The sequence below is a fragment of the Drosophila melanogaster genome, chromosome 3L (assembly GCF_000001215.4).
Source record: "Drosophila melanogaster chromosome 3L".
NCBI lineage: Eukaryota > Metazoa > Arthropoda > Insecta > Diptera > Drosophilidae > Drosophila > Drosophila melanogaster.
The window spans coordinates 20,452,922-20,477,358 of record NT_037436.4 but is presented as its reverse complement, the minus strand read 5'-3'; the positions used below and the strand labels follow the sequence as shown (position 1 = coordinate 20,477,358).

At 42.3% G+C, this 24,437-nt stretch overlaps 7 protein-coding genes, 1 long non-coding RNA gene and 3 other non-coding genes across 18 annotated transcripts, besides 1 other annotated feature; 3 read left to right on the top strand and 8 right to left on the bottom strand.

The window, feature by feature from the left end:
• Window positions 1-551: part of a mobile genetic element that runs on past the window's edge.
• isoQC (iso Glutaminyl cyclase) lies at window positions 356-2,893 on the bottom strand. 2 transcript variants are annotated; one of them, NM_176372.2, is made up of 2 exons: window positions 2,716-2,893; window positions 356-1,794 (listed from the first exon to the last, which is right to left on the bottom strand). In NM_176372.2, exons 1-2 carry the CDS (start codon window positions 2,830-2,832, stop codon window positions 847-849), a joined length of 1,065 nt encoding a protein of 354 aa, NP_788550.1. In that variant the 5' UTR covers window positions 2,833-2,893; the 3' UTR covers window positions 356-846. The 2 variants fall into 2 exon arrangements, with proteins under 2 accessions (NP_788550.1, NP_788551.1); NM_176373.3 differs by lacking the exon at window positions 2,716-2,893 and adding an exon at window positions 1,862-2,397.
• On the bottom strand, window positions 2,568-3,576 carry CG5969 (uncharacterized protein). The gene is made up of 2 exons (NM_176371.3): window positions 3,390-3,576; window positions 2,568-3,327 (listed from the first exon to the last, which is right to left on the bottom strand). Exons 1-2 carry the CDS (start codon window positions 3,459-3,461, stop codon window positions 3,082-3,084), a joined length of 318 nt encoding a protein of 105 aa, NP_788549.1. The 5' UTR covers window positions 3,462-3,576; the 3' UTR covers window positions 2,568-3,081.
• Window positions 3,577-3,635: 59 nt separating this feature from the next.
• Window positions 3,636-7,685, top strand: CG32428 (uncharacterized protein). 3 transcript variants are annotated; one of them, NM_001170012.2, is made up of 3 exons: window positions 3,636-3,765; window positions 4,171-4,718; window positions 6,211-7,336. In NM_001170012.2, exons 2-3 carry the CDS (start codon window positions 4,385-4,387, stop codon window positions 6,462-6,464), a joined length of 588 nt encoding a protein of 195 aa, NP_001163483.1. In that variant the 5' UTR covers window positions 3,636-3,765; window positions 4,171-4,384; the 3' UTR covers window positions 6,465-7,336. The 3 variants fall into 3 exon arrangements, with proteins under 3 accessions (NP_001163483.1, NP_001189142.1, NP_652279.1); NM_001202213.2 differs by lacking the exon at window positions 3,636-3,765 and adding an exon at window positions 7,375-7,685 and having other exon boundaries at window positions 3,987-4,718; window positions 6,211-6,405; NM_144022.4 differs by lacking the exon at window positions 3,636-3,765 and having other exon boundaries at window positions 3,987-4,718; window positions 6,211-6,691.
• An 81-nt stretch (window positions 7,686-7,766) lies between these two features.
• On the bottom strand, window positions 7,767-10,415 carry Tdh (L-threonine dehydrogenase). The gene is made up of 6 exons (NM_140973.3): window positions 10,194-10,415; window positions 9,391-9,640; window positions 9,106-9,232; window positions 8,899-9,046; window positions 8,288-8,393; window positions 7,767-8,227 (listed from the first exon to the last, which is right to left on the bottom strand). Exons 1-6 carry the CDS (start codon window positions 10,345-10,347, stop codon window positions 7,909-7,911), a joined length of 1,104 nt encoding a protein of 367 aa, NP_649230.1. The 5' UTR covers window positions 10,348-10,415; the 3' UTR covers window positions 7,767-7,908.
• Window positions 10,416-11,317: 902 nt separating this feature from the next.
• On the top strand, window positions 11,318-12,645 carry CG42764 (uncharacterized protein). Of its 3 annotated transcripts, none has more exons than NM_001202212.1 (4): window positions 11,318-11,478; window positions 11,819-11,947; window positions 12,008-12,309; window positions 12,366-12,645. In NM_001202212.1, exons 1-4 carry the CDS (start codon window positions 11,455-11,457, stop codon window positions 12,598-12,600), a joined length of 690 nt encoding a protein of 229 aa, NP_001189141.1. In that variant the 5' UTR covers window positions 11,318-11,454; the 3' UTR covers window positions 12,601-12,645. The 3 variants fall into 3 exon arrangements, with proteins under 3 accessions (NP_001189141.1, NP_001189140.1, NP_001262115.1); NM_001202211.1 differs by lacking the exon at window positions 11,318-11,478 and adding an exon at window positions 11,683-11,738; NM_001275186.1 differs by lacking the exon at window positions 11,318-11,478 and adding an exon at window positions 11,683-11,738 and having other exon boundaries at window positions 11,819-12,309.
• On the top strand, window positions 12,497-22,669 carry atk (artichoke). 3 transcript variants are annotated; one of them, NM_001275185.1, is made up of 5 exons: window positions 12,497-12,613; window positions 17,738-17,930; window positions 17,990-20,489; window positions 20,552-20,675; window positions 20,731-22,669. In NM_001275185.1, exons 2-5 carry the CDS (start codon window positions 17,803-17,805, stop codon window positions 22,584-22,586), a joined length of 4,608 nt encoding a protein of 1,535 aa, NP_001262114.1. In that variant the 5' UTR covers window positions 12,497-12,613; window positions 17,738-17,802; the 3' UTR covers window positions 22,587-22,669. The 3 variants fall into 3 exon arrangements, with proteins under 3 accessions (NP_001262114.1, NP_649228.1, NP_001262113.1); NM_140971.1 differs by lacking the exon at window positions 12,497-12,613 and adding an exon at window positions 13,011-13,325; NM_001275184.1 differs by lacking the exon at window positions 12,497-12,613.
• mag (magro) lies at window positions 15,085-16,676 on the bottom strand. The gene is made up of 2 exons (NM_140972.3): window positions 15,843-16,676; window positions 15,085-15,727 (listed from the first exon to the last, which is right to left on the bottom strand). Exons 1-2 carry the CDS (start codon window positions 16,653-16,655, stop codon window positions 15,341-15,343), a joined length of 1,200 nt encoding a protein of 399 aa, NP_649229.1. The 5' UTR covers window positions 16,656-16,676; the 3' UTR covers window positions 15,085-15,340.
• On the bottom strand, window positions 22,628-24,066 carry Uhg8 (U snoRNA host gene 8). Its single transcript, NR_033163.1, has 5 exons — window positions 23,843-24,066; window positions 23,397-23,457; window positions 23,147-23,207; window positions 22,902-22,964; window positions 22,628-22,714 (listed from the first exon to the last, which is right to left on the bottom strand). It is a non-coding gene; the product is annotated as a U snoRNA host gene 8 (long non-coding RNA).
• snoRNA:Me18S-U1356c lies at window positions 22,785-22,863 on the bottom strand. The gene has a single exon (NR_003876.1). It is a non-coding gene; the product is annotated as a snoRNA:Me18S-U1356c (small nucleolar RNA).
• On the bottom strand, window positions 23,035-23,113 carry snoRNA:Me18S-U1356b. The gene has a single exon (NR_003875.1). It is a non-coding gene; the product is annotated as a snoRNA:Me18S-U1356b (small nucleolar RNA).
• On the bottom strand, window positions 23,274-23,352 carry snoRNA:Me18S-U1356a. Its single transcript, NR_003874.1, has one exon. It is a non-coding gene; the product is annotated as a snoRNA:Me18S-U1356a (small nucleolar RNA).
• Window positions 24,067-24,437: the final 371 nt, after the last annotated feature.

The window sequence follows — 24,437 nt, the reverse complement described above, 5'->3', positions numbered from 1 at the left end:
AATGCCGATTTTCTTAATTTATTTATGTAACTCGCACAAACATCCCAAATATTTTAAAATTCTAGACGCAGTTTGGAGTAGTGTTTAAGTTGAGAATCCCACTTACATGATTCAGGGTAGTGGTGTGGGTTCCTGGAGTTGGGTGCCAATTAATTAAATATAAGGTGCAGGTCCCTCGCCGCGGTCTCCGGCGTAGGTTGCAGGTAACGGGGGGTTCCTCTGTCACTGGGAGGCAGGGCGGTTGCCGCAGACCTCTTCTCCTAGATTGGGAGATATGGTGGGAGAACGTCTCTCCGTTGTTGACTGCCCTTAAGGCTAGCCAACCAATTCAATGATAACAGCAGTAGCTGGAGTTGATTGAAGGCGCGATGCGCTCTTTATTGAATACAAAATCAAACTGACTATAAGCTAACAAAGGGAAAAACATCATAGCGGCCTCTGCCAATGCGCAGAGCTTCTGCCGGCTATGCATGAGCTTCCGGCCAAATGCTTGGTCAGCAATTTGACCGGTGCTGGTGTGCGGACAATCAGTCCGGTTAACTTAGTTAACTTACATAAGTGAAACAATTTACAACCGAAAGATTACAAAAAATATATAAACCTGACGTGTCATTAGCTAAGCATTTTCTATAAATACATGTGTATAAAAATATTTGGAGTACGCGTGTTGCAGATCTTCCCTTATTAGTTTTAAAGCACGCAGTCGGTTACAACAAGGTTTTCTAGGGATCTTCCGGCGGGCATAAGAACTTCCAACAATGCTCCGATACTGGAACAGGTCAATTAGATAAGGCCTGAAGTAGATACAACATTTGTCATTTGTGATTCACACGGAAGCCCACTTGACTACTTGGCCTCGGTTCCGGCCAGCAGATACTCCAAAGCGAAGAGCCGTATAATCAGTGCCAGGTTGTCCGTCGTCGCATAATCGATCACGCTGGCGTTATCGTCGGGCGTATGCCATACACTGGGAAAGGGCACCGGAATGAGGTGCAAGATCGGCACATTTCGCCGCAGGAAGGGTATGTGATCGTCCTCGATGAAAGAGGATCGCATGGCCTGCGACTGGAAGTAGCGGGTGGGGTCGCGCTGGGCAACTCCACTGCTGGCATAGCGCTCCAGGAGCTGCAACTTGGCAAGACGTGTCTCCACGGACTGGATACGCATGTACCAGGACTCGGTGTTTTCGAAGAAGCTGTAGAATGCCGGATCGGGGGCTCCCAACAGATCCAGGAGCACCAGCATATCTATTCTATCAAGTTTTCCTTCATGGTGCCACTTTTTGGCCAGGTGTCGTGCTCCATAGATGGAGTCCTTGGGTCCCCACTCCTCAAAAGCCTCCTCGCCATCGAAGAACAAGAGCATCAAACTCAGTTTGCTCTTCTTGAGGGGTTTCAACTGCTCCTGAAGCACCTGGGCCAGGTTGAGGAGCATGGCACAGGGCACTGCCGAGTCGGTGGCCCCCAGGAATTCCACTCCAGGCATGTATTTGCTATCATAATGGCAGGACAGCACCAGATATCTCTCAGCATTTGGATTCAGGGTGGCGATGATGTTGTGGAAATGCAATTTGCCTTTGATGGGAGCGTGATCATGAAAGCTGTTTACTTCCACATCCCAGTCTAGATCCCTCAAACTCTGGACGATGTATTCGCGAACGATGCTATGATTTGTTGTGCCCACAACTCGAGGTATAAGGATTTTGTCAATGGCTTCCCTTAGGTGTAGCTTATCGGATAGATTGCTGTACTCCAGGAATCGGGGCTCGGAGAGCTCGCTGGGATTGTAGGATATCTGTTTGAATTAAAAGAAAGCACATATTAAGCAGGCGGTTGGTTTAGCTGCATTACCCTCCATTGACCTGTGTTCTTCCTACGAGATTATCCTTCTGGGAAGTGGATCCCCTCACCAAGGTGGCTATCAAAGCTGTCTGCACGCACAGCGTCCACATTCTAGCTGTTCGATGTAGCATATTTAACCGACTGACTTAAGACTACGTGGCTGAGTGTTTTTGTTCGGCGGTGGGAGTGTTGTGTCCCAACAGGTGGTTGCAATCAATAGCGGCAGGTTCGTAAGAAGTTTAAAGATTGGTCATCCGGCTGCGCAACTATTTTGCGGCACACTCCGGCTTGTACTTAAGACCCTTTGGCGAGTCTATTAAATTATCATTTTGGCCAGTTTTTACGGCCGACTTGTAAGGCACAAAATAACAAAAATGGGCGTCGCAAAGGGGGTCAAAATGCTAACGAAAATAACACTGTCTATAGGTAACGCTCGTTGTGGGTGTCTATTTGTTTCCCATCAGTAATTTATTGCACTCCTCTCAAAAATCATTTAATTTCCTTGTTTACTAATTCAACCAAAATCGTTTTGTTTACGCGTATTATTTAAACAGCTGCTTGCCATTTGTATCAGGTGGCAGCACCAGTCCCGAACAGGTGGCACCCCCATAAAAACAGGTCACGGGCGTGTCTAGATTTAATGAGCAGGGGTCTTAAGCAATGGTTACACGAAATATTCAGTTCACTAGCCATTCTCTTCTTACAAAATAATAAAATGACTAATTTGTGCTTCAATCAAAAAGAAAACATATAATATAAAATTCAAAAACATAAAATTAATTTATCAATATAATAAAATCCCCGAAGTCAGTATACTTTATACAGAACTCCCCTTTCAAGCAGAGAGTACAAATAAATGTATGTTTTAGTTAACCTTAGGAATATCCACCAGTTCGAAGCAAGCGCCTAGATTGTAGATTTTTTTGCGCGGTCTCGGCAGCAATCTTTTGACGGCCTCCATTAGGGAATAATTTCTGAGTAGCAGACGCATTTCACTTATGCATGTATATTTTTAATACAAATTATGCACACAGAACACTACACAACACAACACGTTTTCCACGCTGTTATCGAAACTTATGCAATGAAAAGCGATTACACACGGTTTACAGGCGACTTTCTCCTCCCTCGCTGGCATGTAAACAATTGTATCTATATATGTAGCATGTATGTATGTACAAGAGTGCTCTACCGACTTAAAGTTAATGGAAATAGGGTAACAGTCCGGGGTAGATGAGGATTAGTCCGTTTTGGAGCCCTTGGAACCGGGTGCCCCAAAGTAGGCCCTGTATATATAGAGTCCCAGGGCGATGTGCAATGCAACGACCGCTCCCACGGCGGATGCTATGTTCACTTTGACTTCGGAAATGTCGAGGAACTGGTCCAGAACGAAGCCCTTCAGCACAAAGAAGGTCAGCACGGGCAGGAAAACGATAAGCATGCAGTAGAAGAGCACTGTCTTGAAGGAGCTGTAGTCCTGCGAGTCCTGGGCATCCAAAATAAACAAGGGATTAGCTAGCCGGCAATCGGAGCCGTCATGTTACATACGTGCGACTGCTGGCGGGTTTGTTTCGGCGCAACTCCGTTGCCTCCGGCGGCTTTCTTGTTCTTGGTCGACATCTTTTCAGTTAAATAGAATGCAGCTTAATTGAAAAATCAGCAATTTCTCTCAATTTCTAGTTTTGCTTTGGTCTGCCATTCGGTTATCAGAAATATTTGACAAATCACAAATCACATGATAAAGTGGTAGTACCGTGCCAGCATTCAAAATATACCAGAAAATACTGCGACTAGTCGATTAATCGTTGGTATCGTTGCTATCGAAATATTTTCAACTAAATTCTCATTTTTTAATTCATTTTAATTGAGTAAAAAGTTAAAATTATATCAAAATAAAAGAGAAGTATTGAAGCTATTTCTTTAGGTATACAAAATGAAGTGTCATATTTGTTCAAGTAACATATTGTACGCTGTTTCGCGATTTTCGATAATTATAAATATAAATATATATAAATTATAAGTTTCCATGACTTCCAATGAGATTCATAAGATCTGCACTATTTTTGCAACCACAGCTGTCTTTTCGCAACTTCTTCGGTATTTTTCTCCAGGGTCGCACGCCTTATTGCGACACCAGCAGTGTGGTCACACTGGAGCGAAAGGAAAACAAAAGAGCAATCGTGAATCGAAAGGCGCACGCGGCAAAATGTAAAACTTGCTTATTGGTTTATTTTTAACAGTTGCCGTCACCGCATTTACAGTCGCATTTCGGCCGAATGCTCGCGCGCCCCGCTTGCGTGTGTTAATTGAATTATTTCATCCATTTTAGCAACTGCTGCGTATTTTCGGCGCTTATTAAGCCGACAGAGCCATCAAAATCCATACTGCATACAAATACGATTTCAATTAGGGGAAAAATACGCGCCTGCAGTTCGCCGCACGATTTCGTACAGTACAGTACGGACGCAGAGGAGCGTTTTTTCCGAATTTACTGTACTTGCTTTTCGGTTTTTTTGGGGAAATTCCACTGCAGCTGGCGCGCGATGGTTTTGACGAACTTCGAGTGCTGGGCACATGGTGATCCGTCGTCGTCGGCGGCCGCCACTTTCGAAACTGGAGCGCTGCGTCCTTCGATGGATCCGTTCAATCCACGCGCCGTCACCTTCATGACCGACGCCAACAACAACAACAACAACAATGATGGCAATAACCTCGCGGCACAACCGATGCCGGTCGTCCTGCCTCCGGAAGTCCTGCGCTGCAAGAAGCGCCTGAATCCCGGTCACAATCCTGTCGGGGATTTGGACACGGACCAACCGGTGTACACCAAGAGATGTCGCTACGACGAGTCTGACTTGGCCGCCCAGTACTGCAATGGTGAGTATCGCTGCTCAAAAATGCAAGCTTAGTTATTTAATTATTAAATTGTTTAAGGCAGTTTTATATTAGGCTTACTTAGCAATTGCACATGCAATAATTCCAATAAATAAATTTGTTGTCGAGCAGCCTTTAAATATTAAATATCCTCATTAGTTTCAGAAAACACTCAGAAATATATTATTATGTTATACTCAATCCTTTAAGAGTAATGGTTGCATTTTTTAGTGTCTCAAACCATTTTGAACTTAAATTTAACACTTGCAATGAAATTCAAATTATACTTGAACCAAATATGATATTAATTTAACTTTAAATGAGTATTGAAGGCATTTTTGTTGGTATGAATTTAAAAACCGGAACACACCAGACGACTTAAGCTGTAATTTTGTTTATAATCTCTCGACCTTGGCTCTTATGCCCGCGCATTTAATTGGTGTTGCGTGAAAGTGTCGTAAAACTTGTAAATTTACACAATTATCTCTGACCTTGCGGCCCCATTTCTTCTCCCATTGGCTCTCCCAGCGACCTGTGTTATCACTGTTCAGTTATTCGGTGGGATCCGGACTATCTGTGGCATACAGAGGGTACCGGACTCGAAACGATAGCACTTGACAGCCGCTTAAATTTAGCAAAGAAAAACCGGCTTGACTCAGTCTTTATAGACATACATATGCATATATGTATATCGGTGTGTTTGGCCTACTAAACAAAACACACAAGTAGTGGGGATTAACTGGAGGTACTGCGGAGATGACTATGTACACTGGGTCAACAGAGTGTTACGATTCTTCTTACACCGCCAGTTTAATCAATCTGCATTCGCAAAAGTGTTCCAACAATAGAAGAAAACAAAGGGGGAAGGCAGTGTGGGCGTAAATATATACAGCCGGTAAAAGAAATGTGTATATCTGCGGGAGTGAATCAATAATCTATACTCTTTCTGAGGGTATAAACGCTTCTTAAATGTTTTTAAGTGATTTCAATGATATGTACGAATATTTCATTTAGTTTTGTCCACGATTTACTTAAATATATATCTCAATTTTTTTGATCTATATTAATATTTTTAAAAGGGGTACAAAATAATAGAAATACAATTTTAAATGTTTTCTATTGGAATAAATATACATATGTATTTTTGCAACTATGACTACACTTAATTAGTTGTTGTTAATCTGTGCACTCCGTTTTGCCTTCGTTACCTTATAGTTTCCGATTGCGTTGATAAGGTTATCAGCACAAACAAAAAGCAGAAAAAAAGAAACTAACTCGTAGATAAGAAATGACAACACACTGCTCTGCTCCGAATTGGTTATAAATAAACGATCGGTAATTGGGCCAAGCATCGATAGTGTCAACGTGTTGCGTTGCATTGCCGTTGCACTGAGAAAAATCGGAATAGACTTCAGTTTGTACATACAATTATAATAAATTGTAAATTATTTTATATAAGTTAATGTAACTTAATGATCGGTTTATTGCCTTGCAGATTTCTTTTCCTTGCCTGCCACACAAATAATTGGAACGCAGGCCTCTTTGATGGATTACGAGATGCAGGCCACCGGCGGCATGATGATGATGGAATCGGAGACGAGTTTTCCAGCGCAGCAGCAGCAACATCAAGAGCAACAGCAACATCCACAGCAGCCACATCAATATCAGCGCATTCATCAGCATTATCAAGGTCATTTGCATCGCGCCAACCGTGATGTGAGTCGTTGCATGATGTCGCACATGATTTAGGGGCCCTCGTTCACACAAAACTCAAAATGTACATATATAACCCAAAACATGTACTGTAGCTGAGAAAAGCGCACAAGAAACACATGCAACAGTTCACCGAGCGACGCGTCTCTCTTTATTTGCTAAACAGCCGACAATGTATCGAAAAATGTTCGCATATCACTCAGAAAGCAAATTAACGCAAAGGAGCAATTGAATTGAAAATATCCGCAATGCACATACCTACCATATACCAAAAATTCAAATTTTGTAAAAAAAAAAAACAATCAGCTAACGACTCAGCCAATAAGTATTCTGTATAAATTGTTAAACTCACGAACTATTGTACAAACAACAGCTAAGTCGAACATCGAACATAAACTGTACTTAACTACCTAAAGAATTGAAATACGTAATTAATTTCAAAAAGTAATAGTTAGACCTGCGAAACATTGCAATCACAAAAAAGCAAGCAATATATGTTAAGTGAAATGTTCAATCAGCCTGGAGCGATTGCTGGGAGCCTTCACAAAGTGAATTTAATATGTGAAGTTGGCTGATACGCAACCATAGTCGTAAATTTATTTCTAAGGTATACTTTACCATTAGTTCAAATCGTTATCAACATATGCTTTAGGTATATTGATGACTTAGTAGCTTAAGACCGCGGTGAGTGCTTATATCTTTTGTATCAATTTTTACACTCACATATATTTGCAATAAACTTAACAGCTACCACCGATCTTTATATAAATTCTGTTATACTTAAATTTTTTTTATATACTTTATTTTTTCTATTTTATTCGAAGTTTAAGTTAATGAAGTCAGCCAACTTTTAAAGAGCACTTTGTGGAAGATCCAAACAGCAAACGCGAAAGGCCAAGTTAGTGACCCAAATTGATAGACAAATCTCCAATCTGCTCGTTTACAGAATCCGCAGAGCAACGAGTGCCGTCCCCGCAGCAAAAGTCAAGAAAATCTAATAATTCTATTGGGAAAATCAAATTAAAGTCCATAGGCAGCGAAGCCGAAGCGGACTTGTATATAGCCACACACGGCGGCAGTCTGCACCACTTTTGTGGGCTCGGCGGATCGGAGCTAGAGGAGTCTGATATATGATAAAGTAACTCCGAGCAAGAATTGTACATCCTAGCCTAAGTTGTAATATAAGCTGTCGCAAACTAAAGGTGCTTACCAATAGTATTTGAGTTCGAATAAACCAAAAGCTATCGTGCGAAACTCACATCAATAATCGAAAGTATTTCCATGTGCTGAAGAACTTTAAGATCACAATTCTTCAAGATGAAATGAACCAATAGTTTTCCTTTCCAATAAATGCCTTACTGTATTTTAAAAGGTAAAATGTTACAGTGGTTTGTGTTGCTATTCACTAGATAAATGCAGTGTTAAATGCGATTGGATTTCATTACTTAGCAATACTAGATGCGGTTGTTCGATCCACGTCTTAGATCTGCAGAGTCTGCTGCTCCGGCTGAACATTAATGTAGTTATCCTGCACGTCCTTGATCATGAAGTCCACCAGGTTGGACAGGTCGTACTTGTGCTGCCAGTGCCAGTCGCGCCGCGCATCGGAGTCATCGAATACCTGCGGCCAGGCGTCTGCGATCAACTGGCGGCTATCTGGCTTGTAGGTCACGTGCAGATTGGGCACGTGCTTGCCCAGCTGGGCGAACAGCTCCTCGGGAGTGAAGGACATGGCGGTCACGTTGTAGACGCGGCGCTTCAGCTGTTCGTTGGGAGCACGCATGAACTCGAGGAGAGCCCTAGTTAGATGGGTCATTAGTAACAAAGAAATAGTTTGTTACAATGCACTTATTACTCACCGCAAACAATCTTCAATGTACATCATGGGCAGTCTTGTGTCAGGACGCAGGTAGCAGGTGTACTTTCCATTGCGCAGCGCTTCATGGAACACGGCCACAGCGTAATCTAAAAGTTGAAACAAATAACAAATGTGAAATGTTAAAGCAGGACTTGTTTTTGGTACATTATAAATTTGTATAAAGCTGCAGAAATGATTCGATTCACGGTGCGTATACGTGATTTCATAAGAATGCAATGGCATTAAAACAAATTAGCTTTCCCCAAAGTGTAATAAGCATTATTATTCCATTCATGAGTGAAAGCAATGCAGAGTAGTTGAGACTTAGACAATCTTTAAGTTAATCAGTTCAATCAAAGATAAGTTAATATGGGTCACCAGGTTTGCGGCTCCCCAACAAAACCCTCTGCATTTTGTACGAATTATGGCCATTGTCATGCTCTTTGATTATCATAAACTATCTTCAATTGGAGCATTTATGATACGAAATTGGATTAAATAAAGCTTGAAGTGCGCTCGACGACATGACTTCAGCGGGAAGAGTATCTCGCAGATATTTCCACGCAGATTGATGTGCTTGAGTCTCCACAGAAATGTACGGTGCTTAAATACCTGTGGTGCCGCCGCCCGGCGGATCACTGGAAATCACTCCTGGGAAGCGCAGGCATCTGAAGTCCAGTCCAAACTTGTGGTAGTAGTATTCGCCAATCAGCTCGGCGTGCACCTTGGAAACGCCGTAAATGGTGCGCGGCCGTTGGATCTGCGGAAATGGGTCCTCAGTATCGAACAAACTTCTGGCTTTGAAAGTGGTGGACCTACCGTAACATTCGGCGTGGGATTGCGAGGACTGTCGGGACCGAAGGCTCCGATTGTGCTTGGTACGAAGATGCGGAGCTTATACTGCTTCGCCAGCTCGATGACGTTGTGGACACCCTCGATGTTGACCCTGCGATGGAGGATTCATATTACTTACGATTAAAATGGCACAAGAGTCATTATGCAATAGTTACGTGGGAGTAGTTACTTGACTTTAGTTACTTGGAAAGGAATGTAGGATAGGGTTTGCTATAATGATTGCAACTAGAGATAACTAAGATATCCTACCTCACAGCCAGTGGAACATTTTGCTCTCCCACCGCACTCAGCAGGGCCGAGAAATGGATCAGCCAGTCAATGCGATGGTCCACAACGATCTTCTGGAGACCCTTGAAGTCCAGGATGTCGGCAAAAATGTAGGGACCATTCTCCAGTACCGACTGACTGGGCTTTATAATGTCCGAGAGGATCACGTTTTGGCTGCCATACTGCGTCCGCAGGAGTTTGGCGCACTCGATGCCCAACTGGCCCAAGCCACCTGAAAGAAATCAAAACGATTGTTGCACTCAGATTTTATTGAAAGTGAATCTACAATACATATTGTAGCATTCTTTCAGGCTTCACACTTAACGGGCCAGCATTTTGAGAAATAAAACGTGTATAAACGAATTAAAATAGGAAAATTAGTTTTTCCATGCACAGGTATAGGGAATTTACATATAATATTTGGAGCTAAAATCACCAGATTACCATTTCTTTCTTTATATATCCTAGTTATATAGAATAGATTGTTTAATGTATCTAGTGCTTCGCAGCACTTAGATCTTACACTAAAGTAAAAAAGTTATCATTTCAATATTATATTATATTCTTGCTGTTCTATTTGCTGACACCATCACTATAACTATAACTTGTAAGTTCACAAGGGATGTAAAACTTCCAAAAATGTCAAAAAATATTCAAAAGCATGTATAAACTGTGGGATGTCTTTCAGTTAAACGTGTCCACTATATGCTAAAATATGATAAATTTGTTCCGATCGGCCTTGGACGCGGTTAAATTTAGCAGATCCACGTGGCGCGGCAACTGACCTGTGATCAGAATTTTGGGTGGCCTACTCTCGCGAGGAACCTGGTGGAACGCGCGACGCTGGACAAGCTGGCTGGCGATCGGGGTGATCCTGGGCAGCGGAATGGGACTGGCAACTGGGGCCAAAGCCAGGCTGGCGAGGCATTTGCGAAACATTTTGCGAACTGGACTTTTTCGATTCGCGACGAGCGCTGCCAGCGAGCTGCGATTTTGAACTGATTTCGAAATTTGCGAAATGTTTTCCACCAGTCCCTCAACATTAGCGCCTTGTTTCCGCTATATACATATGTACATACATATATATATCGCCTGAGCACTCGGATCCCGTCGGCTCCAATCGTCTCGTCTGGTCGCTTAGTTACTTAGTCAATTGGGTTAGTGAGTGTCAGTTGGCAGCCAGTCAAATTCATTATGAGATCAGGAATGGGTATGGGTATGGCTATGGAAGTGGGACTTGTCGCCATGGCGCACCGATTTTGTTTGGGGCCCCGGCAAGATTCAATAAAAACGAAAGCAAATTATATGGAGGAGGCCCGCCAATTGACAACAACAACTCAGTTGGGTGGCTTTCCTTTTCTGCGGCGGGGCATGTCTAAATCTGTGCAAATACATCATATATGTACATATGTCTCGGTTGACGGGCGGTTATGTAATCTACAGGGTGCTCTTTAGCTGGGTTCTCGGACAGGCCCCTCTTTTCTAGGGGGCCAATCCATGCGGTGTGTGTGTGCGACCACTCGAATTCTCTTTACCCATCAATCGAACTGCTATAACATAAAGCCACTCTAACCCAAGGAAGTCTTTCTAGTAGGTAATAGTTTAAAACAGAACTTCATAGATTACTCGAACTAAATTAGAAGAAGTAATTACTTGTTAAGCACTCCAGCAAACGAATCGTAGAACTTGATCAACCAAAACAGTGTTAACTAGTCCCAACATACCATGTATTGTCTATCCTAAAACCTAACATCACACCATTCAGAAAGAACATCGTCCGATCTTAATGATAAACGATCCCTTCATGTGCCGCAAATCGAATTAACCTTGGATGGAATCCAGTGCAAATTTCAGTTTCGCTGACAGTGAACTGAAATCCCTGGGCGGGTGTCAGTCCGAATTTGAATAGAACACGTGGAGTGTCCAGATAGTAAAGTGCAATGAATCCGGCAATCGACGAGATGACCGACTAGTTTCCGTAGTGGTCTTATCGTCTGGTAGCAGTGGGGTGCAAACATGGCCCTGACAACTGCATGACGCATATAGATGGATTGGATTGGGGAGAATTTCGTAAATATTATGCTTATAGAATTAAAAATATTATTATATTATTGTGCCTGACAGGAGAAAAACAATAACAGCTGAAAATTTCACTTTTCTTCTTGCATGTTGTGCACCTATTCCGCAATATTTTATGTCTAAGCATTATCTTTTCTGTTTTTTTTTGAGAAACAAACTTGACAGTCTAGAAAATCTTGTCAAAATACAGTGTGCAATAAACACAACAAACGTAATACATGCTGCTTTTTCTGTTTTTTCTTGCTTTTAGGGTAATTTAAAACATAATTAATATAAAAAAATATAATATATAATATAATATAAAATATAACAATTATGCTACTTCTAACAGCCTTGCTTGGGATACAATGTCATTAGGAGCGAAGCGTACGATGCTCACAATGATCACCGTAGGACTTGGGTAGTTCCAGAGCTAATCGAATCGGATGAACTCTCCCACGATGCTGAAGAGTACGCAATTGTATGAATCGTCGTACGCTACTTCATTTGCACAGATAAACTGAAAACTGATCATACACAGCATCTGGCTACTTTAAATATTCCAGATCAAATATTATACGAGACAGCTAAAGATAGAAACATTCGAGTGGATCACTTGGACTATCCCTTATCGGAGCCGGAAAATGATTTCTATACGGAGAATATTTGCGAATTTATAAGAAATGAGTGTGTTTATTACTGGGCTAGTGAAGGGGCGGCATCCTATGGCATAGCAAAGGAGCGAAGGACGAAAGTCGAACAATCATTGGCTGACAAATTCTCGGCCATCACGTGGAAATCAACGACAGAAATGGGTGTTGGATGGGCGCCAAAAGATCGATCGTAAGTAAAGTGTGCATTTTTCGCGTCACTGGCAATAAAAAAAATACATGTTTCAGGAAAAAGGGCGGACGAAAGATATTGGTAGTGAGGTACAGTCCAGCAGGAAACCAGCCCGGAGAGTACGCAGAAAATATAGGAGATACCGAGTTCTTAGAATACTTCAAAATGCCAACAAGAGAGGATCCCGATAGATGGCGCAATGGTTCGGCTAGATTAAGTTATGGTGTAGTAGATGTGCAAATTTGTATTTCCTTACTCGTCCTAACCATTACCTTTATAAGGAAAGCATAAGGATCCTATCAAGGTTTGCAATCCATATAAAAATCATAATTGAGTAAAAATTGTCATGTTTATCACATTATATGCCGAAATTAGCACTTGGCCTTTGTTTCCACAGTGATTTCCTGTCATAATTTTCATAATTTTACTTGCGATTTCATTAAAATGCTGACTCCAAGCCTCTCTGAACGCCGGCTGTGCCGAACCCTCGAGCTTGAGGGAAGAGCGACCTCTGATCCGTGGTCACAGACCGCCACACTCGAGTTCCATAATGGAGCCCACTCTTCGGCGAGAATCAGCCAAGTGTGGCGCCCAACGTGGAATCCAACTCCCATATGGCCCAGGCAGGAAGCTCCGCTCAAGCCGACATTTCTGGTAGAAATCTTGAGTAATCTGCTGCGCTGTTACTTATTTCGAGAAACAGTTTTCGCGTGCATTCCAAACGAGACGGTTCGGCTCAAAGAAATCGCGGAGAACTCACCAAAGTCCATGCTGAATGAAATTCAAGTGTTGGGTGGTTAATTGAATAAAAACGCCTTGGGAAAAAGCAAAAGTGCTTTCGAAAGTGAAGTTGATTAAATTAAGAAAACAACAACCCAAGGGGTTTCAGAAGATATTCCCGAAAAGTAAGAGCTGTAGTTTTGCAAATGCATTGCAAGTGAAGTGCTTGAATTTGCTGTAAATCGGATTAATAGCACAACGACGTAGGAGTATCTCTTGGATTAATTTGCAATTGAGTGAGTCAAATGGTGTTTGTGACGAATATCGTTGAACCAAAAGCATAGTTGGAATTAGTATTTGTTAAAAACTATTTCCAAATACAAAGATATTGTACTGGAAATGTGCAATTTAAATGAAAGGGTACTTAGTACCTTCTAATCTTAAAAATATAGTAAAAGGTAATTAAAAGTTTCTAATATTAGCGTTGAATACAATGCTAGAAAGGGTGCTTCTCTTGGAGTTTGATCCATTAAACTAAATACTTAACCCACATCTCGATTCCCAATCTACATTTCTCCAAGAACCGTTCGATGTAGAACTAAACAGTTACTTAATTAGGGGAGTTTGAGAAGACCGAATAGAAATCAGAGCAGGTGAAATTGTCGCTGTAGCCAAAGTCTGGGGGAAAATGGCAATGAGGATGGGGATGGCAGATAGGAGGCGGGGGCGGTGCCTTCACTTAGTGTGACTTCAAGCCGTGCAATGCAAGAAATTACACACAGCAGTACGGATACAGAGAGATACAGATACTGGCAACACTATGCGAAGACAGCCAAAGATGCAGATACTCCGAACAATGATGAAAACGACAATAATTTCAAGGTTCGTTTGATGTAAACTGCGCTGCGCATGCGTAGAAACGGCGCCAGAAGATAGAGCCAAAACCGAAGTTGAATCGGCGGTTAGCGTTTCACTACAGTCCGATGTTTTGCAGCTGCTGCTTCTCCGGTTTCCTACTGCTTCTGTTTTTTGTTAAATGATTACAAAATTTTAGTTGAAAAGCCATGTTACGCTTCTTGGCGCAAAGAGTTTCTTTTTTTTTCGGCCCGAGTTGCGCAGTTGCATGTGAGGGTGGTATGAGTATGGCGGTGCCATGGAAAGGTATAATGTCTATAAGTTATGAAGACGCGACGAGTCTTTTGGAGCTATTGCACAAGACATCGTTCGAATAACTTCCTGTCGTACGACCCACCTCACCTGGTTGGGATTTATGAGCCGTTAGAAGCGCATCTTCTGCAACGAACAACATTTTCAGCCACCGAGCTTATGTAATAGCAAGAGAGGTCCTCGACTATCATATACCCATTACTAAGCTATGGAGATGAAGATATGCAAAAAGAAATTGACAAAACAAATGATAGCTTAAAATAAATCAAAGCATTTTTGAAGAGTTTTTTTTTTAAACGGTTTGTACTATGTATCTATAAGTTTAGCTTATCGAGAGACGACGATATATACCTAATTGTATCAGAAGCTTGAAAACAAATAAACACAAATATTTCTAATGAATATGTAAATTCAATTAAATAATTAACCAATTAAGTTATTGCATGCTCGTAAACTTATTATGCGCACTGTAATTACGTTTGAGTATCACTAATCGTTAATCTAAAGTGTAGAACAGCCATGATTTGATTACCAGTTAAAATCTCCAACAAACGACGATAAGAACCAATATTAAATGGCATTTATTTGGGTTTAACACCTGGCACAGAAAATTTTAATACCCTAAAAAAGAAATCTTATCTCAACCGATTTAAAACGAATGTCCATTCTCTACTCTGCCAATTAATGGGAACTTTAAATCACTTCGAACTTATTTTAACGAACAAATCGCTTTAATCGGAGTGCAAATTTTGTATAAACAAAAAGGTAGTTGCTAATAGAAAATAAATTTTTAGACAAGAGCCAGACAGTTGAAGGAGTGATTAGTAAGTGACAGAAAAGCCTTACGATATCTAATCGACTAAAGCCATATAATAAATTCAAATGAATAATTGTTCAATACTTTTTATTGGCACTTGCATATTTGCTTGTCCACTTTACAAGATAAGATTCCCAAACGAGATGCACTTTATTTTCGGGTGTTTTTCCATGGGAAGGCTATACTAATTTTATTATTTGAAGGTTAAGTTTATTCTTTGACTTGTCGCCGACTTGGACATTTGAATCCCCCCAATAAATTCGGGTACGTAGCCCGAAAACTATGTGTTAAAATCGGTGCATTACGGATTCTTTTATTGGCCGATTTCTAGCGACCTTCGTAGGAGTTAATGCGTTCGATGATCGGATCGTTGACCAGCTCCTTCATGTTCTTGGCGATGATGAAGTCCAAGTGGTTGAAACTCTGGACGGGCACACGGTAGTCCTCCGTCAGGTGCGGGAAGTTCTCCACCAGGGTATTGACGTCTTCGGGTCCGCAAAGGGCATCGTTGGTGCTGGAGTACAAGTGGGTGGGTGCGACGATCTTGCTGAGATCGTAATCTGGAGGCAGATCCTGGCCATACAGCTCGTTGTTCTTCTTTGTGCCCCAGTCGTACTGGCGGAACTTGAGGGACTTCCATAGCTGCAGGTAGTGGATGCCCTGGTTGCTAGAGGATCCAGCCGGATGGGTCTCGATCAGGACGCTCATGGAGCTCTGAAAGTACATATTAAATGTCCAATTATGACTTCTTTCAATAGTAACTTTTACGATATGACATTTAGAATGGAAGTTCTAAATAAAGTGAGAATTACATATCGATCCTACTCACCGCATTGGCATTAACGTATCCACCATTGGCAAACATTATGAAGGCGTTGTTGCAAATCGTGTTGGATAGATGGCAACTGTTGTCGACCAATCGGTTAACCAGGTTGTTGTTCGGAATCAGTTCGGTGTCCACCAGCAGTTGGTTCCAGATGCCGCCGGGTGTACCCACCAGGGGACCCAGGGCATTGAAGATGAAGGAGGTTCCGTGCTCGAAGAAGGCACATGGAGCCAGCAAATGACCGGACTTAATGAGGGCATTGTACTCCGGTCGCTCGGAAAGCATCACCAGGTACACGGTGGTTCCTTGCGAGTGTCCGGCGTAGTGTATCTGATCGAAGCCGGTATCCGCCAGGATGTAGTCGATCATGGCGGGGATGTCGATGGTGCCGATTTCGTGCCAGTCGAAGTGCCAGAACTTGTGGCTGTTCAGCGAGATGATGATGTTGTTCCGCGAGTAGATGTTACCACGGGCATTGCCCAGCCACACATCGTATCCGGCATCCGCGAGCAGGTAGGCCAGGGAGTTGTCCGGTCCGGAGGACAGCCAGCAGTCCGAGTTACTGAACAATCCGTGCTGCAGCAGGATTGGCGGTCGCTTCTCGTTCTGGTTCTTCAGCTTGTGGGAGTACGGGATGCGGAACAGGGTCAGCACATAGCCATCCTGGGTGGTCACCTCGTGAGTCTCCGTGGGATATCCGTGCGAACGGATCCTCTCGTCCGACTTGACGATCTCGCTCAGACAATAGTCCGACTTCTCGGCGAGGACTAGACCCGCCACCAAGCTGAACAGTAGTGCGCAGAAGATTGGATTCATTGTGGGCAATAGAGTTTGCTGGCTAACTAGACGTGGGGCCTTCTTTATATAGCCCGTTCTTATCTGCTGGTCGAAACCCTGGTAAACCTCTGATTTATGGGGATACCCTACACTTTAAAACACTTAAAAAATTGGTAGTAGTACCTCTTATTTACCTCTAATTGAGGTTTAGTTTAAAAATTTTAGATTTAATAGATTTAACAAGAAATTGCAATCGACTCTCATATACCCCTTACTTAGTTAGTGGTAGTGCATGGAACATCTTCATCTTGCAAAAATGAAAATACTTTTAAATTGCAATTGAAGATACTTTTGTAAAACAAATAAATAAACTAAAAAGAAGACCTTATTTTAATTTGCCAGATCTTATAGTTTTCGAGAGCTAGACTCTGCGAGTTATTCCTATGAATAATATATAAAATATACTTTACAGAATCGTAAGCACTTTTAACATACATTACATAATTTTTATGAAGAATTCAAATGAAAAATAAATAATAATTATATATCACATTTTTATCGATACATATTCCCTAGAGAAGATAGATGAAAGTATAGTTACAATTCGCTAACCTAATATCATTATTTTAAAAATTTGATATTTAATAAATTATATACATATTTTATGTATATAAGGTTATTATTACTTATTTATTATATGAACTGTTTACATTTTAGTGTGATTTTGTTTTCGATTTTTATTTTCTGGGTGCAGGAATTTCTTGATTACCGGTCACCTGGACTTAGATAGGAACGGAAAAAGCAGTCGAGGGGGTCTTGTCTGAAGTTTGGCGGAACCTTCATACCATCAATATAATCAATAATAATTTATTTTTAATTCAATCTATTCCGCTTGCTAAGTGATAAATATATGACTAGAGAGTTTTCCTACACCAAGTGTTCATGTGACGTTTGTTTTCAATTTTGGTTTTTTTGTTTCTATTTTTGAATATTATTTATAATGGGTTAACTTACTTTAATTTGTGAAATTCATTTAATATTAATTATAAATCTAAATTAAGTTAAGATAATAGGGTGGTAAAGTATTTAATGGACAAATGACATACTTATACTCGCTACAGATATGCGCCAAGTTGGCCAAAAGGAAGAAGCTCCACCCACATAACCTATGGTCTAGCCGATTGCCATGATGTTACTGCCCATCTTCCTACTCCTTTGCATTGGGATAAATTTGATCAGGGCCGAAAGTTGCCCTCCATCACAGGCTATTTTACCCTGCCGCTGTTCGTTACGAGGAAAGGAGATCCAGATATGGTGAGTGGCTACTATTTTATGATCTGCAAACTTGGAAAATTATGTCGCTTTGCATACAGGTGCTCGCACAGCAATCTGCCGCAGATCATGGACGGTCTAAAGGCAGTGGAACGAAACATCAAGGGCAGGATCGATGAGCTGGTCCTGGAGAACAACCAATTGCCGGCATTGCCAGGACGTTTTTTCGGCAGCCTGCAGATAGTTCGGCTCATGCTGCGCCACAATAGCATCGAAAGAGTGTCCAATGGATGGCTAAATGAGCTGGAGAATGGCCTGGTGGAGATCTTCGTGGTGGAACCTCAACTGCGCAGCATTCCAGCGGAGAGTCTGAACGGGATGATCAACATGCTGGCCATTACCATTCAGAGCGAGGAACTGAAGCACTTGCCCGACTTCTCCGGACTGCTCAGTCTGACCTATCTCAGTGTCCAAACGGGGGCACTCCAGGAGTTGCCCTCCCATCTCTTTAGGCATCTACCCAAATTGCAGCACATACATATAACAGGCGGGTCAGGCCTCACCCGCCTGGAAGCCGGTCTTTTCGATGGATTGATATCCCTGAAGAATCTGGATCTATCGCACAATGGTCTCAACTGGATTCATTTGCGTGCCCTGTCCAGATTACCCAATTTGGTTAGCCTCAAACTGTCCCACAATCAAATCAGTGACGTAGGCATGGTGGGTCGCATTGTCAAGGATCTGGAGCATCTGAAGAAACTACGACTGGACAACAATCTAATCACTGTTATTGAGGATGGCTCCTTTGTGGATCTTCCCAATCTTTCAGAGCTTCATTTAAACGATAACAGGATTACTGAACTGCAATATGGAGCCTTTTTGCGCACCCCTCAACTGAAAACCATATATCTGCAGAACAATCTCATACGGCGGATTCATCCGGAATCCCTGCTTCAGGCCAGTGGAAGTGGCGTGGAGGCGGTTCACATGTACAACAATGAAATTGGTCATGTGGAGGCTTTGAGGGCATTGTTGGATGCCTTACCTAGGCTTCGCTATTTGGACATGAGTGGTAATCTTTTGAGCGAACTACCCTATGGAGCTCTTCGTGGTCATGGGACTTTGGAGCAACTGCATCTGAACCATAATCATTTGAGACTCATAGAAAGGGATGCACTGATGGCCATGCCTGCTTTGAGGGAACTTCGGATGAGAAATAACAGTCTATCCTCAGACTTACCCCTACCGTTTTGGAACCTTCCTGGATTGAAGGGACTCGATCTGGCGCAGAATCAGTTTGCTAGGGTGGACTCCCAGTTGCTGGCGGGACTTCCATCATTGAGACGTCTGGATTTGAGCGAGAATGGACTAATCGAATTGGCACCCAATAGTTTTCGTCACAATCCCTTACTCGAAACGCTCAATATATCCTCCAATGAGCTGACCAAAATCCACTCTTCCACCCTAATCCATTTGGAGAGACTCTTTGAGGTGGATGCCAGTTATAATCAGCTTAAGTCTGTGATTGCAGGACTGCCCAGGATTGTGGAGCGCATCTCGCTGAAGGGCAATCAAATTACATCGCTACCAGCAGCCGCTAGCAAGGATTTGCAATTGCCCAACCTGCGAATGCTGGATCTCAGCCAGAATCGAATAGAGCAACTGCCCCGACATGGTTTTCAAGGGGCAATGGAACTGAGAGTCTTAAGTCTGGCTCAAAACGAGTTGCGTCAGCTGAAGGACACCTCGTTCATAGGGATTCAACGTCTGGAGCTGCTGCATTTGCAAGAAAATCAACTGGGCGAAGCGGATGAGCGAGCTCTACTGCCCCTTGCCGAACTTAGGAATCTGAATCTTCAGTCCAACAAACTGGAAGCCATCACGGATAATTTCTTTTCGAATAACAGCAGACTGGAGCAGCTGGATCTCTCTAGGAATCTCATACGGAGCATCTCACCCACGGCTTTCGATACGCAAAGATCTCTCGAGTATCTGGATCTCTCTGGCAATGCCCTCCTGGATATATCGGTGGGCTTGGGTAATTTGAACAACCTACGAGACATCGATCTGAGCTATAATCAAATATCCCGAATCCAATCCGATGTGATCGGTGGCTGGCGAAATGTGGTGGAGATCCGTTTGTCCAACAATCTCATTGTGGAACTGCAGCAGGGCACCTTCCGAAATCTTCCCAAGCTGCAGTATCTTGATCTCAGCAGCAATGAGATCCGAAATGTGGAGCCTGGCGCACTCAAAGGACTCGATGAACTGCAGGAATTCGTCCTGGCAGACAATAAGCTGGTGGAGCTAAAGGATCATGTCTTTGAGGAGCTGCCAAGCCTGCTGGCCTCCCACTTTCAGTACAACAAGTTGCGCTACATCTCTCCGGAAAGTTTCCACAACGCCAATTCGCTGGTCTTCTTGAATCTGTCCAACAATCATTTCCGGAATATGGAAAACATTGGTCTGCGAAGCATGCGGAACCTGGAAGTTTTGGATCTGTCCACCAATGGTGTCAAGTTGGTGTCCACGATGCCGTTGAAGGCGCTGAATTGGTTAGTGGAGCTTAAAATGGATAACAATCAGATATGTCGCATTCAGGTGAGGCCTTTAAAAGCTATTTATTGTAGTTATTACTTTCAATTCATCCTTGTTCTGTACAGGGTTCTCCATTTGAGACAATGCCCCGTTTGCGAGTCCTCTCCATGCGGAATAACCAGCTGAGGAGCATCAAGGAACGTACCTTCCGGAATGTCCGGGGAAACATAGCCATCTTGGACGTGGATGGTAAGTACTTTCGAGAACAGGAAAATCGTTATTGCATTTACCTTTTCCAACGCAGGGAATCCGATTGATTGCAACTGTGAGATGCAATGGCTTTCGGTGTGGCTGCAGGAGACGAACTTTCCGTATCCGGGACCCAAGTGCCAGGATGGACGCCTCCTGCGGTCGGCCCGCATGGAAAGGAGTCTCTGCGTGGGTGCGGATATCTATGGCAACGAACGCACCGATGGCAACCAGTTGCCACTGCTCAATGAGCACGGGGATGTCTTCCAGAGGGATTTGCCCGACGATTTCAACGATGAGTGTGAGGCGGGCGAAGGAACCAGACTGCCAGGCGATCGACCGCTGGTGGGCGAAAGCGAGTACTTCTACGATCAGTATGTGGACGCCACCGAGGCGCCAGATACCACCCACTCCGCGATCAGTACTTCGCAGCGACCCAAGCCGACTCCCACGATAAACAGCAATATAGATCTGAACAACACTATACTCCATACGAAGTATTTCAATCGAAAACCCCAGCCGGGATCTGGATCGCCTTTTACCTTCTTCGGATATCCTTTGCCCAGTGTAAGCTTGGGCAGATTCTTCGGTTTCGGAGATCGAGGACGAAAACAACGAACTGATAGCAATGATGACATGCCCGCCACACACCGCATGGCCCACATTAGTCTGCCAAGTGGTCGTGGCAAAACTAGGATGTATCAGCCGAATAGTGCAGAGTTCGAAAAATACCTCAAGGATCAGCAGAAGCAGGAGAAGCTAAACATAGCCAGGAATCGTTATGTGGATACAGATTCCACAACTTCATCCATGGAGGATGCACTGAGTAATGAGAGTGGTAGCGCTGCCACCACAGTGGGTGTCTTTCGCACCACCTTTCGTGAGCCTTCGAGCATCGAGCGCGGTGGCTTCCGTCCCATCGTTCCAGCCCATGTCGGTGGTTTTATGCCTGTCCATGATCCTCAACAGCGGCGTGGTTTAGTGGAGGTGGTGAATATCACGGGAAACCCGTCGGAAATAGTCCAGGGCATAGGTCAGAGAAAGTTTATACCTATATCTACTCAAGCACGACCTAAGCCAACCAAAAGCAGTGGCGAAAGTTCAGAGACAGCTACTTACGAAGTCACGGAGACCACGCCCGATATAACCACCACAACGCCTTTGATGCAGAGGATCGCCACTAGTACAACAAAAGCTTCTACAACGACCACAAGGAGTACTACAACCACCAGTACCACACAGGTTACTCCTGCTGAAAATAATGCCTCATCCAGCACTGAGCTGGATTCCCAGTACGATGACGAAGATCTGGAGGCGCAATCTGTGACCCTGCTTAGACCTCCTCCTCTCGTGCAAACGACCACGGCAGAGACGATTCTTTTGATTCCTCCGGCTGAAGAGCATGTGGCGCAGATAAAGAGTCGTTCCTGGGTGACCACCACAACACCTCAGAGTCCGAGTGATAATCAAGTAACTCTAGCTGGTCCAACGAGCACAGTACCACCACCGCCACCAGCTTCTCCTCCACTACGAGGTGGAGGACGGTCCACCATTACCAAGGTCTACACGCCGTATCAGCAGCAAGTGGCTCAGCCCACGGCAGAGGAGTATCAGAGAACCACGCCCAGTGGTGATAACGAGGGCGTGGCCAGCGAGCATCAACTCACGGCTAATGCACAAAAACGCACGGAACTGGAGCTCCTTCAGGTTGATCGTGTGGATCGCAAGGACGGAATGGATTGGTACTACGAAAGCTTTAAGAAGAAACGAGACTTCAACGGTGGAGCTGCTGTGCGGAAAACAGCCCACAAGGAGGTATTCTACGACGGAGTAGCTGCCTCGTCCAGCTGGAATCGATTGCACAAGGAGATTCTCTTTATCAGCTTGTTATTGTTGTGGAGAGCGTGTTGAACGGTTTTTAAAGCTATTTAATTTAGACAGTTGAAATATTTTATTTTGTACACATAAATAAAGAATTTATTTTATATATAAAGAAAAACTTTGTTAAAAGATTGCGATTTAGCACGTGGCTAGACTACCTGAAAAGTCAAAAAGAAAACCTTTATTAGTAATCTATATTTCATTCATCATAACTAAATATGCATATTTTTAATCAGATGGTGATGCATGTTAAAAAGATTTCAACATAGTTTTTCTGAGTTGGGTATGAAGTTGTCATCAAGAAGGCAGTTTAAATAAATAAATAATATTTTACATTGGCAATACCTTTTAGGTTTTTCCAACCGAATCAGTTGTAAATCTTGTGAAAGTATCATTAGTTTATATTTCCTGCAAAATAAAAGAGAGAATATAAATTATTAATTGGCCCTTATTGCCTTAAAATTTGATAAAATGTACTTGATTCAGATGGTGATGCATGTTAAAAGGATTTCAACATAATTTCTCTGATTTGAGTATGAAGTTGTCATCAATTAAGGAGTAAGAAAACATTTAATTTAGTGAGGATTTACCTTATCACTGGTTCAGTCAAATTTCAGTTTTGAATAGGAATCCCAATATCTGGAAATATTTCTGTAAAATACACAAAGACTGTTTAATTATACAAATACTATTATACATAAACTAAGTTTCAATATTTTATTCAGATGGTGATGCATGTTAAAAAGATTTCAACATTATTTCTCTGATTTGGGTATGAAGTTGTCATCAATTTGGGAATTAAAATAATTTGTACTCAAATGGTGCGGAGGATTACATTACCCTTTAAGGGAGATCAAGGCATGATTAGATTGTATCCCAGGCTCCCGGCTGTTTTCAATGCCTGTAAAAATACAAAAATATTACACTTGTAAATTTATAAAACATATTTTTTCCACAGTTTTTATAATTGGGAAACAGCAGATTTTCATTTCTTTGCCTATATATACGGAATAGTCAAGCACACTTAACTTGTGCACTAAGTAATTACGTGGAATGCTCTTCACATTTATAATGTATCACCATGTAATTTACCATAATTTAAAATCTTATTTAACCCAACTTTAACCAAATGCCAATTTTATATTGTTAATGACAAATGTGAATATGCAGTTATCTTTCCTTTAACCTAATTTTTTATCCATTTTGCAACATGATGTATGCATTGGGTAGAAAGTCATTATGGGTTGTTAAATAAGCTGAAACAATAGTATTTCTTGTAAACTTACCCCAGAATATTTCTAAGTGTCTCCAGGTATCTCACATTGCACCACGTGTAAATGGTGATCCATTCAAATTGCCGTTCTGGTGCGGTATGTGTATCATTTTATTACATTTATCATTGCATCAGTTTTTAAAGGAGACGAGCCCATACGGTCAGCTTTGCATGCGTTATATATTATAGCAATCGGTTTCATTTTATTTTAGTTTTAATTAGAAGCGCGCTGACGACCTTTACCAAACGAAATTCGGATAGAAAGAAGGCAGAAGGTTGCCGGATGTCCACTGAGTTGCCGGTGCTTTGGGGCTGCCAGACCTTTTGGTTGCATAAAGAAAAATATTTATATTAAACATAAATTAAACATAAATAAGCTTTTTTCTTGAAAATAATATAATAAATAATATGATATAAATAAAACAATACTATAAAATAATACTAAAATATTCACTTACTATTTAATTGAATACATAAGAAGGCTCATCTCTATAAGCAATCATGCACTGATAGGATAATTCTAATTTCTAACCTCAGTTAAAATAGTTGTGGAGCTAAAGTAAAACTATAGACTTTTAACTGCACATATACTAACTATTTAGACGGTA